General features: G+C 39.2%; 1 protein-coding gene across 4 annotated transcripts in view; it reads right to left on the minus strand.

The window, feature by feature from the left end:
- SRD2 (snRNA activating complex family protein) overlaps positions 1-22,900 on the minus strand; it is a 254,711-nt gene extending 231,811 nt beyond the window's left edge. The window contains exons 1-3 of one of the 4 annotated variants that reach the window (XM_089423978.1): positions 22,773-22,900; positions 22,256-22,654; positions 11,303-11,358 (exon numbers count right to left, since the gene is read on the minus strand). In XM_089423978.1, the coding sequence (XP_089280104.1) occupies positions 11,303-11,358; positions 22,256-22,555 (356 nt within the window). In that variant the 5' untranslated portion in view covers positions 22,556-22,654; positions 22,773-22,900. Of the gene's footprint in view, positions 1-11,302; positions 11,359-22,255; positions 22,729-22,772 lie in introns of those variants that run through there. The other 3 variants (XM_089423980.1, XM_089423981.1, XM_089423979.1) reach the window with 3 other exon arrangements.
- Positions 22,901-27,956: the final 5,056 nt, after the last annotated feature.

The raw sequence follows: 27,956 nt of genomic DNA on the forward strand, positions 1-27,956 counted from the left end.
TGATTACAAAAAATATCATTATGATATGAAAGAGTCAAGACTCAACAGTTATGAAAACTAATAGAAACTAGAAAAGACAAGTAAACTATAAATCTATTATCTACTACTACATGTGGCCCTTGCCACGAGAAGTGTCTAATGTATGAGCAGGTCGTGGTGGTCTTCTAGGAGTCTCCCGCACAGACCGACGACCAGAACCAGAAGGCACATGCCCTCCGCGTGAGGGTGTAGATGGAGGCGACGAAGGCAAAGGAACAAGACTCGGAACTCAAGCACTGCTACTGGATGGTGGAGGTGGCATGGTTGTTGCTTCATCTTCCTCTCTTATAAGTTCCACTTCCAGTTCTTCAAGATGTATAGTGCCATCCTCCAAATTATCATCCTCTGGGTGGTTGTCCCAAATTTTATATGTTGGATCCTCGGAAGCCCGATCACAGTAATGACTCAACAACCTCAAGTTGTAGTACACATAAACCAAGCTTTCTGCCAGGTTTTCATTGAGTCTGTTTGTTTTCACATTATGTATGAAGTTGTAGGTGCTCCAACACCTCTCTGCAGAAGAAGTATTTACAAACTGTGAGAGAACTTTTTTTGCCAATTTTGGCAAAAGTCCATGGCTGCCATATGATTCCCACCATTGTTGCAGGAAGCATCCCCCCCCCGGTTCTAAGGTCCGAAGCACGTCCCGTGCGGATGCGTCCAGGAAGCGTCCCCGGAAGTGCAATTCCAAAATTCGGAAGTGCGCTTCCGCCTGTTTTGGACGCTTCCTGGAAATTTCCGAAGCTTTCCTCCGAAGCACGCTTCCAAACCTCCGAAGCGCACTTCGTACGGCGCTTCGGTTGTACAAAGCGTGGCGCTTCGGAGAGCGAAGCATACGCTTCCGTATGATTCTGGAAAAGCACCGCACTGTTTAGAAATCGTTTTTTTTTTTATTTTAGGTGAGTTTGCTTGCTGGGGGTGGGCCCACCTTGGGTTAGGGTGAGGAATGAAAGCAAACAAAATATAAATATAGCAGATGCTCCCTCATGGTAATGTTAAATTCTTAAAGTAAAAGTGACATTCTCCTTTATTTTTTATTTTCATCCTTTTACTTAAATTTTTAACATTACCATGAAATGACTCAGGATGTTTGAGAGTGGTTCCAGCCTCATTGGACTTCATATGGAGAAAATAGAATTTCATATCCTGTTCAAAATTCAGCAGACTTAACAGTTTTCAGGAATTCAGGATCAATGAGATTGTGGCATTTCATTAGATTATACCAAGTATGAAGGTATGCGATTAGCATTTAATCAAGAGCACCAAGCCCTATATGTACCCTAGTGTTGGTGGTGTTAATTGTTGAACTCCTTTGTCACGTGGCACGCCCTTAGCAAAAAATTACCTTTCAATCAAGTCAAAATCATCAATCAAGCATGTTAAGCTTTTTCTACCATATTTTAAGTCTTGAATTAGATAGTTTGATCAAAATTAGGCAATGTTGACTAATATCCCTAAATAATCGAGGTAGAGGCAAAGGCTAGACAGAAGGAGAAGAATCTAGATTCTAGATGGTTGATGCATCTAAATGGTTGACGCTCGAATAATTAATCATTAATGTACAATGGATGCTATATCTATCTTGATTTATGCAAAAATATGCATGTTTTCATGTCTTCTACAACTAATTTGGTATTTGGGATGTTTGTTTTGAGTATAAATGCAAAAAAATATAAATATATATATAGCAGACGCTTCGCTTCCTAGATTTTTGGAAAATGACGCTTCCGCGTCCCTGCTTCCAAAAAACGTCCCCGCTTCGTCCCCGCTTCATGCAACATTGATTCCCACCATGTGAGAGCATCAAATCTGTCTCTATCTTCTATTGCTTGAAAGGTGCCAAACAAACCAGTGCAACTAAAGTATCTGCCTATTTCAAGACGCACACTAGCACATTCCTCCCTGTCAGATATCAACTTTTCTAATGCTTGCAAATATCTTGTAGATACCTCTTCATCTATATGGGGTTTGGCCCTAACCCCACCCCCTGGTGCAGGTTGGCCCAACCAAGATGTAGAGTAGTATTTTGGTGTAAGGATATACACCAAGCAATGTAGTGGAAAATTAAGTTTATCCCACCGTATACGCACACAATCGTGAATCAGTTTGTACAAGTTGGGATCATTGTTATCAACAATATATTTTATTTGCCCCAACATGGTATCCATCTGCTCATACACCTCACCAATCACTGATTTATCTGTATCTGCAAACCGAATCATGTGATAAATGGGCTTGGTGAAACCCAATACTTACTTCACACGTGCCCAAAACATACCATCAAGAGCGGCCTCCTCCGCCTGTTCAAAACCTTGCCTGTCAGCTGCATTTGTAGCCCTTTCCTTTAATAACTGCCAGTGTGGACTTGATACCATGCTAGCCAATGACTCTCTTACCTTCAAAAGGCACCTGAAGGTGAGGTAACAGCTAACAAATCTAGTCCTTGCAATCTTCAACAACTCCAATCTTGAGTGACTACGGAAAAGGCCATGGGTATTGCTATGATTTGTAATAAATTTTATCATTTGTTTGCCTTTCTTGTACAAATCACCAATCCATTTGTATTGTTCGTTTTTGTTCTTAACAATATCATGCATCAAAAGGTTCATTGTGTGAACCAAACATCTAGACCAAAATATGTTGGGGTATTTATCCTCAATAACTGCTCCTGCTGCATTACAATTAGGAGCATTATCAGTGATGACTTGGATGACATTATATGGCCCAATACGGTCAATTGTCTCAAGTAATGGTTCTGCAATGTTGATGGCGGTCTTGAACTTGTCTGAGTAATCATATGTTGAAGGAAAGATGGCACCACTAACAGACACAGCAAGAACATTTATCAATGGCTTGCCTTTTAGATTTGTCCATCCATCAAATACAATGGACACCCCATGGTCAGTCCAAGAACTTGTCATTCTATTCAAAGAATGTGATATTTTTGCTTTTTCATGATCAAGTCCAACGGTTCTTGCCTTGTCATACCCAGGGCTCTTGTATCCTTTAGGGGCATCATTTATGGCAGAAACCATTTCGTGCCAATAAGGTGAGCAAAGATATGGTTCTACGTCTTAAACCTGGTGACCTTGTGCCTCCATATCCACTGCCTTGGAAGGATGTTGAAGGAGTTCTTTGTGCATGTGATTGTGAGCTTGGTTCAAAGAAACCCTTTGATTTTTTAGATTTGTATTGGGCTTCCTCCTCCTCTCTTATGTATTTGGCTCTATCTGCTACTGACACACCTGTACAAGTTTTGATTCCTATTTGTTTATCTCCATCCCATGGCATTTTCCCACAGAGGTGTTTTCTGGCAAGGGTGTATGAACCTGTGTACTTATTGTTGCAATGGGGGCAATGAAATTTAGTGGTTCCACCCCCTTTCCCTGCTTCATGCCTGTTAACATATTTCCACAATGGGGTGTGGTCTAGTTTAGTTTTTTGAGCTGACTCATTTTCACTCTCCTCCAGCTCCTCCTCACCGGGGTTTTCATCAAATCCACTATGTCCCCCTTCTTCATCCCCTTCTTCATTTTCAATTTCAACCCTCCTTTTTCTACTCTCCAGCACCATAATAACCAAAAAAGGAACCAAGAAGAAGAAAATGCCAAGAAATATAACCATGATGTTTGAAATTTGAAGTTTTGAATCTGCAAAATTTAAAAAATGGAATGGGAATGGGAATGGGAAATAGATAAGATAAGATAAGATAATTTTATTAATGTCCAACAAATGACCATAATAGGTCAACGGGATTGTCTGTTACAATGATTACATCATGCCAAGCCGGTGGACCAAACGGTCCCCTTTAACATTTCTTTTAAAAAGTAGAAAATACATCTAGAATATAAGTAAATGTAAATGTAGAAGCTAGGAGCTCTCGGCTTCGAAACAAAGCACTGCGATGAAGCAGAGAAGGAGAAGAGGAGGAAGAAGGAGAAGAAGCAAGGGAGGAGTCTCCTGTCCAGTTCCTACTCCTAACATCCGAGGTCAAGAGAAGAAAACTAAGAGAAGCTTGTCAAAGTCTGTTGTCCTGTGGGCATACTGGGTTGTCGTTGTTGTCGCCTGGAGGTTCTAGGGCGCCTCCCAGGGGTGGATCCAATCCTAGAGTGTTGGTGCAGTCTGGTGGGTTGCCCCCCCCCCGGGGACCGCACCGATCTAGTCTCAGTGTCTGTGGGTCGGTCAATGGTTCTTTTGGTGCCCCGCGCTGATGGTAGTGCCCTAAAGAAGTCCGTGATCTTCTGCGTGGTGTCCAATCTGGTGGGGGGCTGAAGAAAATGGGCCCGAAATCTGAAGGCCTCCTGGAGATAAAGTGCAAGGCATCTCAGATCAACATATCTGAGGAAGCTGGTCAAAGTCTGAGAAGACCTGAAGAGACAATGGAAACGACCTCGAATCTCATAGTAAGCAGGGCATCCGAAGATGAAGTGTGTCTGTCTCTATCTCCTGTAAGTGACAGAGCTGGCAAATCCTATCTGCCCTATCGATGTGGTGATCTGTCTCCACCCGGAGTCTATGAGACCCAACTCTGAGCTGCCCGAGGGGGATTCTAAGGGCATGCATCCAATGTTGGAACGTGTACTGGGGTTTGATGATGAGCCCATCCCTGATCTCTAGGCAATGCTCCGTGTAGAAGGCCATTTTTGGACGCAACCCATTGGGAGGATTGGTCCATGTAGTCTGAATGTATCGTCTATAAATATCCTCCTTAATGATTTTATTCAGCTCTTGCTGATTGGGAAGGAGGTGGCCTGGAGCATTCAAAGAGTACTGAAAAGGAGGGAGATGGTCAATCTGGATTCCTGAAGCCTCCAGAAGCTCTGTCACACCGGTGTACCAACATAGAGAAAAATTTATTTATTTATTTAAGAAGGAATAAACATTAAAAAAAAAATTGCTAGACACTCTATTCAATATTGTAAAGCCTACCTCTTTGGCATCCAATCTCCCCTTGCTCCTTGCTTTCTCTTGCTCCTTGCTCCTTGCTCGCTCACTCTCTCCTTGCTCCTCACTCTCTCCTTGCTCTCTCTTGCTCTCTCCTTGCTCTCTCTTGCTCTCTCCTTACTCTCTTTTGCTCTCTCCTTACTCTCTCTTGCTCTCTCCTTACTCCTCACTCTCACCCTCTCTCAATCTCAATCTCACTCACTCTCACAATGATGAAATGAAATGAGGGAGGGTTTCGCTCCCGTCGGTCGCTCATGTCGCTCCGGGAGCGATTGGAAGCGATCGCTCCCTGACCGCTCCCGGGATATAAAAATCGCTCTCGGAGCGACGAGAGCGACGCTCCCTGCTTCGCCCCGGAAATAGGCAGAGAGCGCAATTTTTTTTACAGGAGCGCGCTCCCACCCAGAGCGCGGATTGGGAGCGGGATCGAGGGGGGGCGCTCCCCCGCAACACTACAACCACCACAACAAAGTATTGAACTAGAGCTATGGAGGGGACAAGGACATTCAACCTCTCTGTTGGTATTTATGATCAAGTCTGAGTTGAAGCCTCACTGCAATACATGTAACTAAGTTCCAATAACTTTGTTATACATGGTATATATATGTGTCCAAACAACTAGATGATTGTTATTACTCAGAATCTTTATTGTTTATAGTTGCATCAACAGTGAGAATGTATATTTCTGAGTTTTTAAATGAAGTTTGTTCATCTATTTGAGGCTTCCTGTATTGTGGCAATGGTCCCTGTATGTGTCAACTGAAACAAATAATACAATCTACACCTACAGCAACTATCATTCAGACTGTTTGATAAAACTACTCATTGAAGATGACCAAAGAACTCGGAGATTCCTAAGGTGTGTTTTGAATAATTTCCAAGGAGGAAACTTACTGATTTGTTCATATTCCAGATCTGAATTTTCTTTAAGTCATTACTTCTATATCTGTAGTAGCCTATTTCAAGAGGCCAAGTTGGTTGTAGCTTTGACCTTTGGCATGTATTTTCCATAGTCATGAGAAGTTAGTGTATAGGAGAGTCCATTACCAGTACATTGAATAATGGAATTTTTAAAACGCCTCATGAACCAAAGACAATAGTACCTTCATGGATTGCAATATAGACCAAAAAACAAAATTGAACAGCAGACCTTTCTCAAAAGAAGTCTATGCCATTCTTCAAAAAGAACAGCCAAAGGATTTGTAGAAGGAGCCAGAAATAGGACACAAAATCTTTGCACTTGGGACAGATTTGAAACACGAGGGACACAGTGAAAAGCCTTTTCAAACTGTACGAACTAGACTCACTCCTTTCCAAGGTGGGTCATTCAAAGGGGAAGAAGCTAAGTTGGGCTTTAAAACCCGCCATGCTTCAGTTGCATCTTGTCTCAGTAACATTATTGATCTGAATTGGATCCTAAAACACTCTCTAAGTTTTCATAACTCTGAAAAATTCATGCCAAAGTTTCAAAGACTTACAAAGGTTGAGCTGATCAGAATTAATTTGTGAGCAACGTGGAGCAACGAGGACCCTTGGTCAAGCGCGCAGACCGTTGGCCCATGGTAACGCGTGCTGTCACGAATTGGCAACACGGGAGGTCATTTTGAGAAACGGGGGAGGTTTCTAATATGCGATTAGCGACAAGTTGCTAATCACATATCGTCGGGCAAACCCCTCAGTGAAGGAAAAGCCCCGAGCGACCCGGAACCGAAAAGTCATAAAACCGTACAGATATCGCGCCGATTCTGTCAGAGGCGGGTCCCACACGAAAACTGGCAGGATATCAGAAGGGCTTCAAGCGGTAAGTGGTTTCAACCGAGTCCCGCCCGATGCCACACACTGGGTGCCTTGCGTCCGGCGGAAGAGAGAGAAAACCGCTCACATCGGACGGGTAAATGTCATGCTACTTACTCGCCCGATATGGACGAAGACCGTAGGATCTAGAGGCTCCAGATAGACGGCGGAAATGAGATCTGATGGATGATCGGATTCAACGGGGTAAACAGGCCGAATTGTATAAGGTTTGAAGTCCAGCATGGACGATGAGTTGGCAAAGATTCGTGTTTCGCAGGCAAATCTTGGAGCAAATGGAACTAACGACCGTTCAAACATTTCCAAGAGAACTGACACTCAGTTCGTTATGAAACAGGTGGCCACTTCCACAGTGATGATGACGCAGAATAGAGGAATTCAAACAGACAGAGGCAGGAGAACCAGAAAGCCGGGAAGCAGAAACGAACAGTCGGAAAGCAGATTGGCTTTAAAGCCACGAACTGACAGAGAGAGAAGCAAGCAGTAAAACAGTAAGCAAGTTGAGAAAGCTAAGAGCAGAGAACAGAGAAGAAGTCGAGCTGGCCTGTAAGAGCAAAGGCAGCATCGAGACAAAGACAGAGAGAGAGATAGAGAGTCTGTGTACTCTAGAAAGGGCTTGAGAGGTTCAAGCGAGCTCCTCTATATATGCCTGTCATGTATTGAGTCTCAGATTGGACTCATACCATTGTGACCAATAGAGGTCGAGATTTAGTAAGGAGAGTCTGTGTACTCCAGAGACTTGGGGGATCCAAGTTCAGTCTTGCTGATTTATATCTGTTGAGTGAGACTCAAATTGAGCTCACTGTTGTAAAAACTCTGCTTTGAAAACATAATAGAGAGGCCACCACTGAAGGCTGGACCAGGAGATGTAGCCCAGGAGTATTGGGTGAACTCCTTATTAAACTTGTTGCGTTTATAACTTTATATGTTTGCCTGTTGTCTTTTCTTTAACTACTTCAGTGTCTATGCATTTCGCAATCTTATCGATTTGTTGCATAAAATAACATAGACACATCCATGCACATAAGTCTGTAATACCTTATTGTTTGTCTTCGATCAATTTCAAATCAATTATGGGGTTGACCGTACCTATACTCCCTTACAACGATGATATTATGAGGGGAGTTTTCAGACTGATAGTAGAGACCTTTCGGGACTTGGATGACACCGTGGGACTTACCTTGGGGAAAAAGCTTGAGATTTTAGAAGCCATGGCCATGCTCAGATCTTATGAAGTCATGTTTGATCTTGAATGTGATAACCTGATCCTTCAAATATTCCAACACTTCTTCAGCATTCAGAAACAACATCCTGACACGGTCAAGGCAAACATGCAATCCATCTTGTCTTCATGTATGGGAGGCCATGAAGCCATTTGTAGGAGATTGCAGGCCAAGTTGTTGGCCATATGGAGGAAGGAGCAGTTGGTCTCGCGTGCTACTTATGAACTGGCTGAAAGGTTGTTTAAGCAGAACATAGAATTGTTCAACAGACAGTTGACAAAGGAGGAGTTGTGGAGGATTTGTGGTGACCAACCGTGCAACAAGAATGAGCTGAGGAGAAAGGGGCTTTGCTTCACCTGCAAGAAGCCTTGGGGACCTGACCACTCATGCTTGGGTGATACAGCAAAGATGATTAAGGTAGATCAGGAGGAGGATCCTTCTAACTTTCTGGATGAGGATTCTTCTTTAGTTGAGTCCATGGGTTCTTACGAGGATACCTCTGAGGAGCATGAGCAGTCGTATGGAGTTGTTGACAACAGCCTAGATACACATTCCTGTGAGCAGTCAGTAGACCCCATGGGAGACATTCAGGGAGATGGGTCACCCGTGATGATTCAACATGAGCAACATATGGTGGAACGTGGGTCAGATCAGGAGTATGATATGCACGATGGGCATGATTGGCCATTTTTGGAGAGCCAGCTAGTGGCTCACATTGAGCCCATGATAGAGCAGGATGAGCAACTGTTCTTTGGGCCAGTCATTGGCAAGGAGCAGACAAAGGCATAAATATCCAATAGGGTTGTAGTACTTGTAGACACTGGTCGTCAGGAGGTGTTGGAGCCTGACAGGATAGTTTTGCAGGAGGTTGGTACACTAGAGAAGCGTGGAGTTTCCGGTCAGATGAGGGAGGATTATTTGGAGATGGTGGTGCATTCATCTTTGGGCCTACCCATTGATGAGGTGCAGACAGGTGTAATGGCAGCTAGTAGAGCTGCAGTACTTCTAGGAAACAGCCCTCTCCAAGAGTACATAGACAAGGCTTGCAGCACGGGTTATCCATTTTTGTCCATTACAGAGAGAGAGGCAGGGTTCCTTGGACAGATCTTGTTGATTGTCCAGGCGGAGCAGCATGAGTTGAGCATGGACCAACATCATCATAGTAGACTTGTTCCACGAGCATGAGACCATGCATTCGATCCTCCCCAGAGGTTGGATTGGCGAGAGATCATGAGTTGGTATCCTATTGATGGGGGATCATTCCTAGTCAGGTGCATAATACTGTTGGGACCCTTAGATATAAGGGACACTACATGCTCCAGTCGGCAGTGGGATGTCGGTCGACAGTTTATCAGCATACCAGTTGCACTAGGCCTGCATCAGCATAGTGGGGTTGACCTTGGTCTATGCCAAGGATTGGACTGGAGAGAGGTGATGAGTTGGTATTCTACTGGTGGAGCAGCATCTATGGCCAGAGACACTGGTATTCTACTGGTGGAGTAAATGAATGGAATTTTATACGTAGCACTTGCTAAGCTAACTTCCAAGAATCTGCAAAATTTTCCCGTTTGGGATACTACAAGTAAAGACATGTTTTTCCACCCTCAAAGTGTCTAGAAAGAAAGTTGAGGTGTAGAGGTATAATTTTGATTACTCATACCCCCTACAACTTCTATAGACAACACATTTTACATTTTGTATCAAATAATTATTAAAAATCCCGACCTGTGGGAAATTTTTAATAATTAGAAATAGACACTTAGACACAACCAATTTCTGCGAAACTTTAGACATGATCTAGTATGGTATTTTACATCGACTCTAAGGACTCACCTAAGTCTTTACCATCAAGCCTCACTCCGGTGTTGGAGTATAACTGGGAGAAAAACTTCACCAGTTATTTAGTGTTGAGAAACACAAATAATTACCTAAGGAAAAAAACTCCTTGGAGTGAAAACTCTCTAGCAAAATCCCAAGCTACCTAGGTCTTTTACATGGCTTTGTTTTCATCATATTAGAATCATTTTTACAATAACCCCACAGGGCTGCAGAATTTGAAATACAAAACGTTGACCAGAAGCTGCATGATGATGATGATGTCTGAAATTCTGACTGTTCTGACCATGATGGAATGCTCTAAAATGTGCTTTAGCATAGAGTCTTTGACAATTCATTAGTTGACATTTGAGTGATCAACAGTCACTAGAAGTTGTCTCGAACTACTTCTCACGTTCACACCTAACCTGTGCAAAAAGCTCCTGCTTGAGCGATTTTCTCCACACATGGGACCTGTGCATTTGCACCTCGATGACCTGAGAGGAGGATTAATGTTTTGGTGACAGATTGGAAAGGATGTCACAAGGTTGTCAACCAATCAATCTTATTATCATTGTTATTCTCTTTTCCACTGTGCATCTCCTTGCTCTAACTAGTCATATTGTTTAAAAATTAATATGTATTTGAGCTTTATGCATTAAAAAATAAGGACATCCTCATTTTCATATTAGATATACCAGGAGAATGCTCTTTCGGTTCACTTCTCAGTACAGAAAATATGTATGCAAGGACTCTGTAATGCTTGTCAGTGGATTTGTTAGAAGGGTAAATCTGCTTGTTAGCCCTCCAGAGTCCACCAGATTTTGAATCGACCTAAAGCTGAATTGATTGGTAACTTTCTCATCTATCAAAGTCTCAGCAATACCTACTTATTCTCACTTTTTTTAGTTATGGGTTTGTATCCTAGTTTAATTAAGCTTGAAATTTGGGTCATTATCAGATAGCCAACATTTTAAAGCGTGTAAGGATGATATCTAAGTCCTGATATGAAACTACTAAAAGCTAATTTGGTGCTCAGAGCAGCAGATTCTTTCAGGTCAGAAAGGAAGTACATGTATGTTTCTTTTCAGGTCATATATATGTTGATGTCACTTAATTCTGTCACCATCAGTATAGGGTACCTTCACATCTATGCAGTACCTGTTAACTAGGATCATGGACTGAGGCTGTAAGTTTCCTTTTTTATCAATGGCATATGGTCAAACACTCTTGCATTCTTAAGAAAAAAAAGGAAAAGGGAAGAAGAAGAATTAACACTTTAAGAATGAAGTTTTCCTTAACAGAAACCATATACGATTAAACAAAAAAGTTAAAGAAATTACATAGCCACTATGTTGTTCCATAAATGGATCTATAGATCAATTTAAAAACATAAAGAAAGAGCATCACAGTATCATCTTCTCCAAATAAACAATTAAAAATTCCAAGGTGGTCTGAATCTAACTTACGAAATGTCAAAATTATCAGCTTCAGGTAAACCATCACCCAGTTCTTTTTGAAGACTCTGCAATCATTCACAAAAGTAGATTACAAATTTATATCACCGGAGCACCCTCAATGGCAAAGCAAAATGCCACAGAGAAGCACTTAAAAGAATCCAAATCAAGCAGCACAAAACCTTCTTGCTAAATGTAAGCAGATCTACAAATTCTTTGTATTTATATAAGATAACTTTTATTAATGACCACAAAAGTAGCTCAGCGGGATCAAAAGTACATCCAGTAACATAAGTTATAAACTACAATGCAGGAGTGTGAAAGCAACTCCTTGATAAATGCTTAATTCAGAAAATCTAAGCTCACAATCATCAAAAAAAACATCTACCTAATAAAGCTAACAATACCAATAAGAAAAGCATAATAAGTAGAGTATGAGTTTGTATAATAATGTGAAGAAGCTACAGTACTGAGAGAAGAGGACACTCAAGGCTGAAAACTGGTGCTGATCAAAAGGAGATGATGTCAAGGAGTGTCAACACCAATTGCTGAGGACCAGTGTGAAGACTGAGTCTCACTCACTGAGTCATCAATGACTGCAAAATTGTCAATGCATCGGTGGATGATGTCCTAAGGAGTGTCGGTAAGGCTGAGAGGGTCCTAGCTATATAATACTGGAGAATCACAAGAACAAGGGAGCCCTCCTCTCAAGCATCCAAGGCCATGGGAAAGTAGGTCCAAATGGAAGCCTGGTTGTATTGTGCAGGGGCTGCCCTGCCTTGGGGTCATCTCAAACTAAGTTGTCTACTAGATTGTCTACTAATCTAGTGGTTTGGACCAATGTGAAGCCTGAAACAACAGCTCTATAAGGGTCCCATGGAGATCAGTTGGTCTCCAGGGTACTGGTCAACTAGAAAACTAAGGCCTAACCAATATAGAGTCTAGGGGATCATCTTGGGGTCTATTTGAAAGTATTTAAGTCCCTGTCTTCCACTTGTTGCACCAATTTGATGAGACATGGAAACAAGAAGCGATCTGCTAAAGTTTCAACATTAGGCTAGGTAGAGAGAAAAAATTATATTAAGACAAAAATAAAATAAGATCAAGCCCTTTCATCAGTAAGCTTTAAGGACAAAGCTTTTTGAAGAGGAAAGCAATGTTATGAATATAATTTATATAAAAATAATAAAATTATTGTAAACAATGATAGTCATAATAAGGTTAACTGAATAGTCTTTAGTAATGAAGAGGCGTGTCTTAAAGACATGACCATTCATGGAGAGGAGAGGCACCTGCCTAGGTATATAAGCAGGCCGCATTCGTAACATTCACATCATCTCATCAATTTTTATATAATATTCAATATACAGTTACTTGTTCTACAAGGGATGTCTTTGTCTTCGAAGTATTCTGAAGATTATTGTTGCATATACGAACATTGTTCGTTACAGTCTCTTAAAAGACCCCTCCAAGAGCTATTAAAAGAACATTGATCTCCCTCAAAATCTATGCATTTCAAATGAATGATCTTTTGTGAATAAGCTCTGAAACTTCGACCTATGTACAAACAGCAAAAAAGTTCAGAAGAAAGGGTTTATATTTTTGTTTTTGTTTGGGTTTTTGGTGGTTCGTTGGGTATTCTTCTTGCAGGTTCAAGTGAGCTCTCTTATCCAAAGCATATCCTCTCTCCTGTGGCCTAGCATATTCAAGATTAAAGGCTTGTTTTCTGTTCAACTGTTGAGGGACCCGAAACCTCAGGAAGCCCTAAATCCCTGCGGTTAGGGCACCAAAGCACAAGCCTAATATCTAGCAAATTTGATTCTGTGGAGCTCCATTTGGACATCACAAGGCAGTTGATCTCTGCAAGACTGAGCTCCAAAATACACCATCTTCTGCGACCTTCATCACAGAACAGCAAAATCTTTTCACCAACAGCAAAATCGTTTGGTGAAATTGTCCTTGTTTCAAGACACTACATGTCAACGAAAGGTCTGGCTCAGAATTTGTTTACAAGACCTTCATTCTTGCGGCCCTTTTAGGGCACCACTCCAAACAAATCTCTGCAATATTCTGTGATTAAAGTGGCACAAGAAGATCGAAAGGTTCAGGCAGCAAAAGGACAGCGAAGTTGAATAGAACCTCAGCTCCTCCTTTACAACGAAGAACTACTCTTCCTATGCAGACTTGGGCAACTCCATTAGTCTCATTTGAAGGGCAGCTTGATCTCAATTCTAGACAAAGTGTAAAGCAGCTACAGAAGTCAGCGAGTTTTTTTTGGCCTTGTTCTCAATGAGAAGTGACAGTACTGAAGCTTGCAGACCTAACGCAATCAACCTGAAGTATGGTAATCTGATACATATGTTACAGTGATATCTAGTAGAAATAAATCACTGTGTGCAAATTCAAGGTGTACAAGCATTGTGTAACGGAGATAGTACTTGTCACATATATATGCATATATTTTCTTCAGCATTTGCCTACAAGCCAACCTATATAGCAATACTAAACTTGGTGACAAGCACAGTGTGAGCATCTCTGTTCATTCGAAATCCAAAACATTGTGTTCTGTAGTGTGTCAAAGTTCGTGAAAGTTTATGTCTGAAGCCTAGAGAGTTCTCTGCAAGAAGCAGTAAATTCTATAGCAAGGTTTGAAGGCAGTACATTGTTTTCACTTTATCATTCCATCATTGAAGGCAAATAGTTGAGGGTACATTACAGGATAGTGCAAAAATTTGAGAATTGTTACACCTAGAAGTCAAAAGCCACAGTAGCACATTTACAGTTGGCAGCGCAATTACTTTGCAAGGAGGCAGTGAGAGTTAGGAAGCAAGGATCACTCGATTCATGATGGATGGACAGTCGAGCTTCAGTTCAGAATTATAAGAGAAAGTAGCAGTAAAGTGTGCAGGTACTCTCCTCATAAGACAGGTACATAACCTTTAGTGAGGGTAAATATTTGAAGCCAAAGCTAACTTGAGTTCAAGACATCTACACCAATGAAAAGACAAGTGTATATGCTAGTGTGATTTTTTATGTAAGCTTGATGTATCACCTTGAATATTAGTGGGTATACAACTAGTGACACTTGCCTTGATAGCCTGCTAAGGTCTGCACTATCTATACCTCTTGATGACTGTGATGACAACAGTGATGCAACAGAAGTGATTGACAAAAACTAACAGTGTTAGGATAGTTATCTACATAGGTGTGCACTTGGCATTTGACAGCATCTTTTGGTACTTGAATCTTGATACTATTCCTTGTACATGGCAGTTTCTTGATGATATGACAGTACTTGACTGACATAGAACAGTGATAGCAGTATACCTACATGGAAGTAGATGGTTATTAAACAGTGACTATTGGCAGAGTTGGGTTTTGTATAGCAGCAGCAGTGATAGTGTGAATGCAACAGTATTGTGCAGTAGTCAGTTGATGTGACAGCTAGGGTTTGGTAGTACAGCTGATGCAGAAGCAGATTCTCAGTTTGATGTGCAGATTGTGCAGTGGTTTGATTTGGCATTGAGATTGAGCAGAGGTAGGTTTGGTGAATAGTGTTTGAAGTACTGTGGTCACATTGAGCAGTGAGGCTGCCAAGATTTGATAGTGATATACATAACGAGCAGAGCAACAGAACCTTCATTACAATTTCCTTATATTGATTTTGAGCACAAGGGGATCAAGTCTAAAAATTGTGAAATGTGGTCCACCAACTCTTCAGGGTGGCAGAGTGGTGTGCAAGGTAGGTCATTGGAGTCACCTTCAGGTTGGAGCCTGAGAACACTTCAGGGCGGCAAGGTGGTGCTAGGGTAGGTTGTAGCCTGCACAGGGCGTTGGAGCATCCATCCAATTGCAGCTAGTACACAGGGTGTTGGAGCATCCGTCAAGTTGGAACCTAAGATCTAGGGCGTTGGAGCATCCTCCCAGTTGTAGTTGGTAAACAGGGTGTTGGAGCATCCTACAGGTTGGAGCCTGTAAATCAGGGGGTTGGAGCCTCCTTCAATTGGAGTTGAAAACTTGATGTAATTATTTTGAAGACAAATATTAAGAAGTGTTCAGTGGTTTTTGACTTGGGGGGTTTTCCACCTAAAAATTTGTGTCTACTATCTTGATTATTGTGCATTGTTGAATGGTGTTGTTTATTGTTTATGTTGATGAAATGTTAAAGATAATTAATGCTCTGAAAGATTAAAAATATTAATTGATAAGAAATATTGATTCACCACCCTCTCAGTATTTCCAATAGCCGCTAGGGTTTTTAAGGCAAATTTTCTGCATAAAAGTGAATTCGTGTTGGTTGTTTGTGGCTCATAATTTAGGAATTGCATCTATAAAACATATAAAGGCAAAACCTAAAATAGTGCATGTTCCTATTTAGGGTTGGTGTCACACTTGTTTGCTATCTATGCAAACATTTAAGCCATAAAATTCAAACTCCTAGCCTTAATCCTAGTCTCTATGGGAAGGCCTTTGTTCCTCTTTGTTGATTATTTGGACTACTATATGACATTGTGCACCCTATTATTGCATATCAATCAAACCCTAACTTATAGAACATCTAGGCCTTCCTAGGCTTTGCCAGTACTCTGGGCCATATTATAGACCTCTTATCCATCACCTTGGGCCATAGCATTAGAATATCATTTAGGTGATCTAGGAAAGCTTCCCTTGTGGATTAATACCATTAAAGGGCGGGAGAAAGGTTGTTGAAGTTACAATAGCAACCCTTTCATTTGTTGCCATAAGGTCTGCCCTATGCAATGATGCTTTGCACTGGGCCTACTAGATTTTGCAGCAACAATAACCACCAAGGTGAAGAATGGGAACAAAGTACAAACCAAAAGCAGTCTATTATCCATTTCAACATGTGATTCATACTAAAATGCCCTTAAATATTAAATGAAAGCACTTTAATACAAAAATGATTAATGTACCTCAAAATTGATGACCCGCCTTCATCAGATGAGCAATATAGATGAAAGAGAGCACTAACAAGAGGATGGATATCAAGCAGCTGAGGCTAGCTATCTATGGATCGTGATAGGGCTGCTGGTTGGCTGGCCGAAACAAAAGGAGAAAAAAAATTCTCCCAAGGGTTACCCAAATGGGTGGGTAACATTCACTCCAAGTTGTGTAAATGTAATAGGTATTTACTATTTTTGTTCCAAAAAATATCTGGAAAGCCTAACCAGTTGTTAAACCCCATCTCAACAAGAATGGGCAGCCTTTTAGATCTAGATTGTCCTTCAATGACCATTCCTTGTGGTAGTCTCATATTCTGATGCATGAAAGAAATTTTTTGGCCGAAACAACGCAGTTGTTGTCCTTGAGATTTTTTAAAGGCAAATTTCATGAGGCCAACACAATCAAGTTGGTTATTTGACTAAATTAAAGATTCTGATCTCCAACTCTCTACTTATCAAGGTAAGCTCACAATCCCCTGAAGCCTAGTGGAAGGAACGAAAAAGAAGGCCTTCAAGAAATACAAACCAATCCATGGCTGCAAAAGGATTTCTCATAAGCCTATCATGGATGGATAATCTAATAAATGTTGAAGACTCATGTCTAAAGAAACGACATGGTTCTTTCCACAACAAAGAATCTGAAAACCTATGGTCAAACTCAAAAAGGCCTTTTTTAACAAGTCCCTCATTCTTAGGGGCGTGACTCTTGGAAATAGGTTGATTCACCTTCACAACTCATAGCCTAAGTATCCCCACTGGGGTAGATCTTAAGCTCTGAAGCACCTTTTCGCAATCGCTCATATCATATATGTAAAGTAAGCCTAGGATTGGTTCACTAAATATTTTGGCAAACACCTCCCTATTTGCATATATTGGAAGTTTCCCTCTTAGGAGATGAGCTTCTTCCGGCCATTCAAATCTGCAGTGTATGGCAACTAATCAAATTGAAGTGATTTTTTTCATTTGGAAGAAACGGAATAATGCTATGTTTAATGAGGCATGGCCTATTAAAGGTTTTCCTAGATTAATAGCTTGCTCTGCTCAATCGATATATGTAGATATAGATAACTCTGCAGGTATAGAAAGTTGAATTGGATGTGGCTTGTTGGAATATTAGAAGGGTGCTCCCTGCATTATGTTATATACCTAGGGGGGATAATATGGGGTACCAAGCGGGGTACCCAAGGTAATAATGTAATAATGGGATGGGCCATAGTAATAAATAAGGTGGTTAACCCATATCATGTAAGGGACCACAAGTAGTTAGTAATAATGTAATGGGCCCATGGTATTAGTTGATGGTATGAGGGAACCATGGTAATGACTCATGGTATTGTATGTATGAGGCCTATATAGAGGCTAGAGACTCCATGCCAAGGAAGAGTGCCAAGGATTATTGTATGAACAGGCATATGGCTTGTGGAGTATTCTCCTTCCTTAAGGAGTGAATGTATGGTGTTGCCCTACCTTAAGGGTTTGATATCAATAAAGAGAAGCATTTCTATTTCTATCTTATTATTTCTTGGGTTTATTTCTATTATCATATATTTTTGGATCAGATCTATAACAATTGGTATCAGAGCACTTTCTTGGGCACAAAAGTGGAGAAATTTTTTTAATTTTTTACAGGATTTCGGGGGCGGCGAGTTTGCAGATCAGATATGTATGTTTTGGTGCAATATTTGAAAAATTTAATTGCAGATCTGTATTCTTTGTGTAAAAATAGCCGATTTCAAAAAAAAAATCGGTTGAATCGGAGTCCGGATGAAGGAGATATCGCTGACTTAAAAATCAGTGGGGTTGCAGACAATTTTCAGGGCAGCGGAGTTTGCGGCGCAGATCTAGATGTCCTGGTACAAGATCTGAAAAATCTAATTGCAGATCTGAATTCTATGTGAAAAAATACCCGATTTCAAAAAAAAAACGGTCGAATCGGAGTCCAGATGAGGGAAATATAGCGATTTTTGCAGCAATTTTAGTGACGGTGGGAGTGTGGTAGCGCAGATCTGAAATTCTAGTGTCTGGATCAGGATTTCTATCACATGGACACATGCAGAATGGTTGTTCCATTTCCAAAAACAGGTCATAATAGGGATTCTGAGCAATATTAACGGAACTGTGACAATTTCAAATTTTCTCCAAGTAAGTGAATTTTTTCAAAACCCTCTTCATGGCGACTCTATGTTTTACAGGAAAAGATAATGGTCCTACTATTGAAGAATTCATACAAAGAATAAAGTCCAAATATGGGATATTTTGGAAAGCTATAGTACGGCTTAATTTGACAGAAGAGGCTGACAGATGGTGGAACTCACTTGGCATCAAACAGTTGGACGACTTGTCGGATAAAGAATTTGAAAAACTCTTTATGGACAAATGGTCTTGTGCTAGAAAAAAGAATAAGACACGTCAGGGGTTATGTTCTACTGGTATATCCTTATTGCAGGTTCATGGATTAATTCAGAAAGAGAAGATCATTGTTTCTATCAATCCTAGTTGCAAGCATAATTTTATCAATGTTAATTTGGCAAAAAAATTGCAAGCTCCAACAAAACACATTGAAAATACACAGGTTGATGATAAGGATGTTCAAATTTATAAGGATTTGAAGCTTTCTATGGATAAGTATGTGTTTCATGGTGATTTTTATGCTTCAGATATGGATAACATGGATGTTGTTTTGGGATACCCTTGGATGGAATCAGTGGGTACTATCAATATTAATGTACAGAAGAAATTCCTGAAGCTCTGGTATAAAAAGAAGAAAATTACATTACAAGATATTTCCATTAATAAACAGGTAGAGTCCAAGGAGGCTGAAGCAGAAGATGTTCCAGGGTCTGACATATTAGATGATGAGCCAGTGATGATCGACAATCAAACACAAACAGAGGCTGAAGCAGAAAAGGTTACAGGTGCTGATACATCTGAGGAGGGCTCAGTGGTTGAAGTAATATTGGAAGATAAGACACCACAGCAGGCACCACAACATAACAGTCAGGCTCTAGTAAGGGGTGAATTAAAGAAAAAGACACCGTGGGTTAAAACTTCAACATATCATCACCCACATCACCCCGCAAGACAACCATCAAGCTGGCAACCAATTAGCCACAAGGACAACAACCCCCGCAGGACAGATAGAGAGGAGCGAAGATCCACCTACTACACATCAACATAGAAGAGCTGCCAGGGTCAACTTCCCTCTCAAGCGAGCGAGGCACCAGCGAGATCGAGGGTTCACCTTTATCTTGCATGGCTAGATGCACGTGCATGGTACCAGTGGACTACTCTTTTGAGTAGATCTTATTATTTGTGTTCTTCCCATGTTTCGGGGACGAAACATGCTAAGGGGGGTGGAATGTTATATACCTAGGGGGGATAATATGGGGTACCAAGGGGGGTATCCAAGGTAATAATGTAATAATGGGATGGGCCACAGTAATAAATAAGGTGGTTAACCCATATCATGTAAGGGACCACAAGTAGTTAGTAATAATGTAATGGGCCCATGGTATTAGTTGATGGTATGAGGGAACCATGGTAATGACCCATGGTATTGTATGTATGAGGCCTATATAGAGGCTAGAGACTTCATGCCAAGGAAGAGAGTCAAGGATTATTGTATGAACAGGCATATGGCTTGTGCAGTGTTCTCCTTCCTTAAAGAGTGAATGTATGGTGTTGCCCTACCTTAAGGGTTTGATATTAATAAATAATCATTTCATATTATTTCTGAGTTATTTGCATCATCTTATATTTTCATATCAGATCTATAATATTTCTGGGTTAGATCTATAACAAGCTCTGATACCACTTGTTGTAGATCTAACCCAGAAATATTATAGATCTGATATGAAAATATAAGATAATGCAAATAAACCCAGAAATAATATGAAATGATTCTTTATTGATCAAACCCTTAAGGTAGGGCAACACCATACATTCACTCCTTAAGAAAGGAGAACACTCCACAAGCCATATGCCTGTTCATACAATAATCCTTGACTATCCTTCACTTGGAGTCTCTAGCCTCTATATAGGCCTCATAAATACAATACCATGGATCATTACCATGGTTCCCTCATACCATCGACTAATACCATGGGCCCATTACATTATTACTAACTACTTGTGGTCCCTTACATGATATGGGTTAACCACCTTATTTATTACTATGGCCCATCCCATTATTACATTATTACCTTGGGTACCTCCCTTGGTACCCCATATTATCCCCCCTAGGTAGATTAATAGCTTGCTAATCTGCTCAATCGATATATGTAGATATAGATAACTCTGCAGGTATAAAAAGTTGAATTGGATGTGGCTTGTTGGAATATTAGAAGGGTGCTCCCTGCATTATGAGTAGGGAGCTTCCCACAGACTCTCCAAAGCATTGTACTCGACCCAAGCAATCACAAAGATTTGAAAAAAGGTTACAACATGTAGTTGGCTGGGATGTCCGTGAGAGAAGGGAACACCCCCCTAGTTGGACCCCCCCACTGCAGCACCAAAATAACAAATTGGCATTGGTCGCACTTCCCATTTCTGAGATGAAGAAGCCTAATGAGGAGTCTCTACATGATAATGTGAGTTGGGGGTCTGCAATCTATTATTCGGAACCAGTTAATAAAGGTTGGCGACCCATGCCCAAGGGCAATGGCAACTCCCACCTAATGCAGGCCTCATCCCATCAGCTGCCTAAGTTATGATCTTTGTTATGAGTGCTTATATGTGCGTCAAATGCCCAGACTTTATTATTGTTTATAGATTTATGCCTGTTGAACTGCATTTAGCATTTATGTATGCCCAAGTGACCGTTTTAATAGCGGATCATACCTAGTGTTGAGATAGCCTGAGGTGGCCGCTAAGCAGATCACATAATTTTTTATAAAATGTACTGTGTGTACATACTAACTTATATTAGTAGTCAAAGGAAGTATTTTATTACCCAAAAAAAATGTGACAGCTAACCTAGTAACCACTAAAGACTGTCTGCTAAAGCATGGTTAAATATTAAGTTCCACTCCACTAAATTTGATACTATGAGTCTCGGCATTGTCCCCACAAGTGAACAAACTATCATGAGATATCCTCTTAAACAACAAAGGCAAAAAGGCGAAGAACTCAACGCATCTTATCTAATTGAACACCAAAAGCAAACTCGCCATAATGGTTCTTATTCCCAGTCTTGCATCATATATGCTTTGATCCAACCCTGAGGAAAGGGATGCCTCTATGGCTCAAGATCCCAGTAAGGATACCATACTTTCCAGAATGACTGAACACAGCATTTCAGTTTAAACCAGGAAAACAACAATGCATGTTTGACAATGACGAGATGTAGGATTTAGTTTATTACAGTCAAGGCATACATCCAATAAAGTGGAACTGACTCTTAATGGTTCTGCCTATAATTCACGTCGGTGTAAGTTAAAAGCATGCAGCTGGAAGATTGTCATCAAGCCCTGCTTGAGTATCCAACTTAATCTTTTCTGGTTTTCTCAAATTGAATTGATTGGCAGAATTTGAACGGCCCACTTGAAAATAAATCTGAGTTGCCTCTTTGGCTCAAGGCAGTGACAGAAGAGAATGAGACGGTAAAATATTAAGAATCACGACAGGTTGACGCCAAAAAGCATAACATGTTTGATAATATATTGGTAACATTTCCATCATCACTAAGGGAGATTTAAACGAGATTTAAACATTATATAACAATTCCACCAAGATAGCATTTCTTGTTTAAATCTATAAATACAATAGACGCCAGAAAAATAATGTTTACTGAAATGCGCAATCATATAGAAAAAGATGCCAGTGTTGATTCGTAATTCTTGACGGGATGGTCGCAGATAGAGTCAAAGTCAATAGCAAGCGACTAAAGATGTCAGTCCAAATACTACCAGAGCAATCCCTATTAGTATAGAAACACAAAATACCCCACAAGCATAGGGTAATCCCTGTAAGTGTAGAGCCATGAAATAGCAACTATACTTACAGTTAACTGTGCAGTAACAGACGCCTCAAATTCACGAACGCTTGTATAGGGACTGATCAATCCAGGCATGAAAAGGGGCCCTCCCCGAGCACCCGTGTTGGAACCCTGAATCTCACCTTCTTTTCTTTGAGTATTAAGGGACTCACTGTTGTCCTCTGTTTGAAGTTCCGCCATGGAACCTGCAGGTACTAGAGCTTCTTCGCGTTGGCCATGGTTCGAAGTGATGTTTCGTTGAGGAGAACATAAATTTGCATGTTGAAATTCACCGTTATTACACCCTTCGGCTCCTTGGCCTTCCATAGGTAGTGCGCCCTTAGTTTTTCAATTTTTTCAGTTGCAGAGGACGAAACGAACCAAAAGAAAGAGACTACGAATTTTAATATTTCACATCTTGATTTCCTGAACCGAAAGAAGAGACTATGAAATTGATATTTCACAACTTGATTTCTGAGACCGACAGATTAAGAAATCTCAATTTAAAAAATATATATATTTACAACATTTGTACGTGGTTTACCGGTTTAATGTTAAATCGGAGTAGCATGAACAATATGAAGTAATCTTGGAATCTGGATTCAAAATTAGGTTTATTTTATTTAATCAAAAGAATTGGCAGAGTTGCGGCTGGTCAGTGAAGAGGTTTGGGATAGCGTGCATGAACAATCTGAAGTAATCTTGGAATTTGGATTCAAAATTAGGGGTTTTTTTTTTAAATCAAAAGATTTGGCAGATTTGTGGCTTATTAGTGAAGAGGTTTAAGATAGAGTTGGATGTATTGCTTTTATACCCTTAATTTTAATAATTTAATGAAATGGTTTATAAGCACATTAAGTGGGTTAACCGAGTTTCTAATCTGGTTGAGATTTTAATAATGGTTAGCCAACACTCTTTAGTGAGAAACATCTACCAATTAGACTTAATGGGCTTAAGTATTAGAGTTAATTTAACATCGGTAAAATTATTTGGAGTGAAGTTCCATCGTGTATAGAATTTGGATTTTAGTGAAATTTTGTAGATGTTTAAAAATTTGGTTAGCTTAATTTTTTTTGGTTTAAAAATAGGATTGTTTTGTTATACATTTAGCTTATCCACTCGGATAATGGGCTAATGAATTAGCTCTTATTTCTTTTTTGCTCTAGGGTTTTCTTTACCAAATCTTGTACCACAAGTTGTTATTATTATCCAATACAGTCTCTTATACATCTTTTGCATAGCCCAAAGCTTATTGCTAAGTGGAGCTCTTAACTTCCAAGCAAGGTAACACAAGTCCATTTAATGTTGAATAATGCACCTACCTAAGCCACTCCCTTCTTCATTACATAATTCTATAATTTTCAAAACCTCCTAGGGTCACTTAAAACAAATGGAAATTTAATTCACCAAGGTGAACAACTAAAGTGGTGGTTAAGTTATTCAACACCTAAAGATGTGAGCAATACAAGAACAACAAACTACATCCACAACAATAAATTTTCCTTTGGATCGGGAAGTTTTATGTTGTCTTTACCTCTAAGATATGAGTATCCATGTGGAATTTAATGGATCTTAAATTACTATCAAGGAAGTATGGTGCAACAAAGAGCACACCCTCCCAAGGATTTGTAAAATAAGTAAGTGTTGGGTTATGAGCGTTCTTAAAACCAGTATAGATTCATCTTAACTCTGGATCTACCCAGCATTGAGGGAGATCAAATCTCTAAAGATGCAAACATCTTTAGAGTGCTAAACTTGAGAAAGGGTTTACATATTGAGAGATTTGATCTGTCTCAGCACTTAGTAGATCCAAAATTAAAATGAATCTATGTTGATTTTTAACAATATATTTATATTTATATAAATGTTGTATATATATATATAGAGAGAGAGAGAGAGAGAAATATTCTTATTTTTTATTTTATTATACCTGCAATAATCAGATATAACCTATTCAAAAAAAATTGATGCTGACATTAAATCTAAGTTGTCCAAAAATTTATGAAACTTTTCCAAAGTTTAACATTATAAATTAAAATTTATTATTTTTAAACCATATTTGAATTCATTTATCTAAAATATTATTGGTTCAATTCTTTCACCTCTTATTATGTAATGATGGCAGATGTACTTCACTATTAATTTGTATTGTACAATTTAATGTACAACTTCCACTATAAAATGACAGATGCACTTCATCACTAATATAATTTATATTGTATGAGTCCCCACCTTGTTTCTGCCGTAAGACCTCTAAATCATGCACATATCCTAACCACGTATAAAATTAGATCGCCCAAAGGGTAAAGGGTTATCGCATGGATTCTGAACATCATAATAAATACTTGGAAAGGCCTAGACCGTGCTCGGATCTGTATCACTTCTGTCTCATACCTTATAGGGTCATCTTCACAACCGTAAACCATTTCAGATCTGTATCACTTCTGTCTCGTACCTTATAGGACCATTTTCACCACCCTAAACCATTTCTATTCGAAGATAGGAACGAATTGTGTGGAACACTATAAAGTTTATACTATATATGTGCATCATGCACCGAAGAAAAGATTTTGGACCAATTAGCTCGAACCAATAAAGACACTTAAAAAACCCCTTTGCTTCCATTTGGTATTCCACTGGAAAATATGAATTGACTTGCATTTATTACTAAATTACCAAAGGTGTTGAACACTAATATTTCCAACTCGCATTTTTATACCTCTCACAAAATATATTTATTTACTAATAATATATTATCATTGGTATATTGTGATATACGTTGTTACTCGGACTGAGTAATTACTCGCATTTTTATACCTCTCACAAAATATATTTATTTACTAATAATAGATTAGCATTGGTATATTGTGATATCCGTTGTTACTCGGATAGAGTAATTGCTTTGGCTAGCGACTACTTTTACATATAATACATGATGAATAATGTACATGAAAAACTCATATTACCTGTCATAGCGTTTGGATTTTTAAAAATATATTATTATAAATAATCTTTATCCATTTTATTATATAACTTTTTTTGATGTTCATATTTGGTTTTTTCATTACAAATAAATATATTTTTACTTCTCTAATCTCTTAAAAAAATAATTTATATCATTAGTTGTACCTAGAAAAAAATGTTGCTATTATCCCATTTAAGCGTTGTAGATTTAATCTAGACTCTCAAATTAACATGCTTGTGGGTTATCTTAATAAAATCCATATCACTCAAATTATCATGGATTAATTGCCATCATAGGGAAATTTGTTTACTTTAATTTAACAATATTTAGATTAAACGTCAGGTACTCACTACTATGTAGCACTTGCTAAAACCCTGATAACACATATAATTGCATATATATACACTTACATTTTCTAGCACATGTTTTATAATTTTTTAATGTGATACATATATATATAATAATAATAATAATAATAAGCTTTTATATGCTTATTAATTATATTTAAATATGAAGTTGTAAAATATAATGATTATGAATATGAATTGTTATTCTAATTTATATGATAAAATCAATCTCAGTTTACAATCATTATTTATATTTTATATATAGTAATATTTTTATTTTTAATATTTTTTTTTTTTTAATTTTCGGCGAAGATCACACGAGACATCATTTGTCGACGCGTTTCGAACCAACCAGTGTGGTTCATCGTCAGGACAAGTGTGACATCATTTGTCGACGCGTTTCGAACCAACCAGTGTGGTTCATCGTCAGGACAAACTTGTCCTGACGATGAACCACACTGGTTGGTTCGAAACGCGTCGACAAATGATGTCTCGTGTGATCTTCGCCGAAATTTTTTTTAAACTTGATATGGATCACAAAAGCCTAAATTCTACTAATATTATTTTTATTAATTAAATTTACTAACTTTTTATGTGTTTATTAATTATATGTTTGAAATATTATGATTATGAATATGAACAATTATTATTTAAATTGAGCCCTTTAATTATTTATTTCTTTTATTGAGTTGACATTGTGTTTTTTGTCCCAAAGAAAAATCGTAATTTTATTCAGCCTGGAAATCAAGGAACAAAATTACATTTTGCAGATCCCTCAAGGCATTCCTTTAGCTCAGTCTTTCGACCGATGCCCAAAAAAAAAGAAAAATTAAAATTAAAAAATAAAGGTTACATGAATCTTTCGAAGCAGTGCCAGTCAATAGTTGGCACCCAAAGAAAAAACCAAACCAAACAGAAAGGAGAAACTAGGACTAAGAAAAGATGCTTAGTCACCCTTTTTTAGCCTTCTTCTTCTCTGCTTTTTGTCATCCCCCTTGATTAGGACTGGATGTTACAATGATTAGTTGGTTGTCTGCTGCTTTCCTCGGATGTTCCTTATGTGAGTCCGAGCTCTCAGAGGAATAAGGACATTTGAATCCTCTAATTTCATTCTCCTTCTACATTTCTTGACCAAGATTCCCTTCTGCACTTGGATTTTGCGAACTTACTGTCACCATTCCTTCCTGATTGGTTCCTTCGCTTGTTGGAGGAGCTTGTGGGTTTGAGTTTTCCTCAGTTATGGGATCCTCTTCCTCTTCTTCATTAGGTTGTTGTGCTGGGAATTTCCATCCCTTAGGCTTCTTAGTTGGTTTCTTTTTCTTCCTAGGATCTTTCTTTGCCAGAGGACATGAGTTTTTTAAATGTCCAGTTTGTAGATAAAAACAACACCTGAATGTCGTATTCTCATAATCTAAGAACTAAGTCCAGCACTGGTTGTTGTGTGTCAGAAGAATATGATCAGGAAGACCTTTGTTGAGGTCTACCTCTACGCAAATTCTAGAAAAAGTATATATTTCTTCTTATGTTCTTTGTGTATCCATCTTGATGTATCTCCCTAATAGGTTACCAATTCCTTCTAAAACTTTTGGATGCCATAAATGAAGGGGTAAATTGTGCAATCTTACCCACACTGGCATTTTGGAGACCACCATTGAATTGCCACCGAAATATGGGAACCATGGTGTGATGAACAATCTTGCATTACCCCAGAACCATGGACCCTCTTATATAACATATTCTCTGATCTCTGATGATTCAAATTTTACTATGAAGAAGCCCTTGGAGCAGAGGTGAACCTCACAATTTGGTGTCCAAGTCGTAAAAATCCACTAAAAAAGGTCCATAGGTTTTGGCCAAAAACCATTAAACCTGCAAATGATTGTCTGGGCTTGATAGGTTGTATGAAGATTAGTTGTTTCTGCTAGAGCTATTGTCATTGCTGGCATTTGTTTTATCTACTCCACAATATAGGGCCCATGAATGTTTAGAGTATGTTCATATTTACCTGATGTCGCAGATTTACCTTTAAGAGCGTCTTTGAAGGAAGTAGATCCATGGATTGGTTTAGGCAAGCCTCCCTGCAACCTTAGGTTAATGATGATTATGGAGTTCCTGTCTACACCATAGTCTTGTAGTTGTTGATCATCCTTCATAGATCTACCTGCATGTATCAAACTTTGCGCTTCCATTAGAACACCATATTTGTTATGGATCTCCCTTTTCAAATCTCGTACCAAGATCCTTTTTTACCCCCATGAGGATCGATCTTCCTTATGGGGTTTGAGCGAAAAATTGAAATACTACACCTTTGCCCATGATAGGTGCTTTCTCTCTTTTCACTAATGGACACTCGTTGGGGAACAAAAATGCCTCTCGCCCAGATTTCATCGACCTTGGGAGACCCTCCTTGTCGCCT

Source organism: Pinus tabuliformis, chromosome 4_2 (genome assembly GCF_031772625.1).
Source record: "Pinus tabuliformis cultivar Carrire ecotype Pingquan chromosome 4_2, CPIR1, whole genome shotgun sequence".
In the NCBI taxonomy this organism is placed as follows: Eukaryota; Viridiplantae; Streptophyta; class Pinopsida; order Pinales; family Pinaceae; genus Pinus; species Pinus tabuliformis.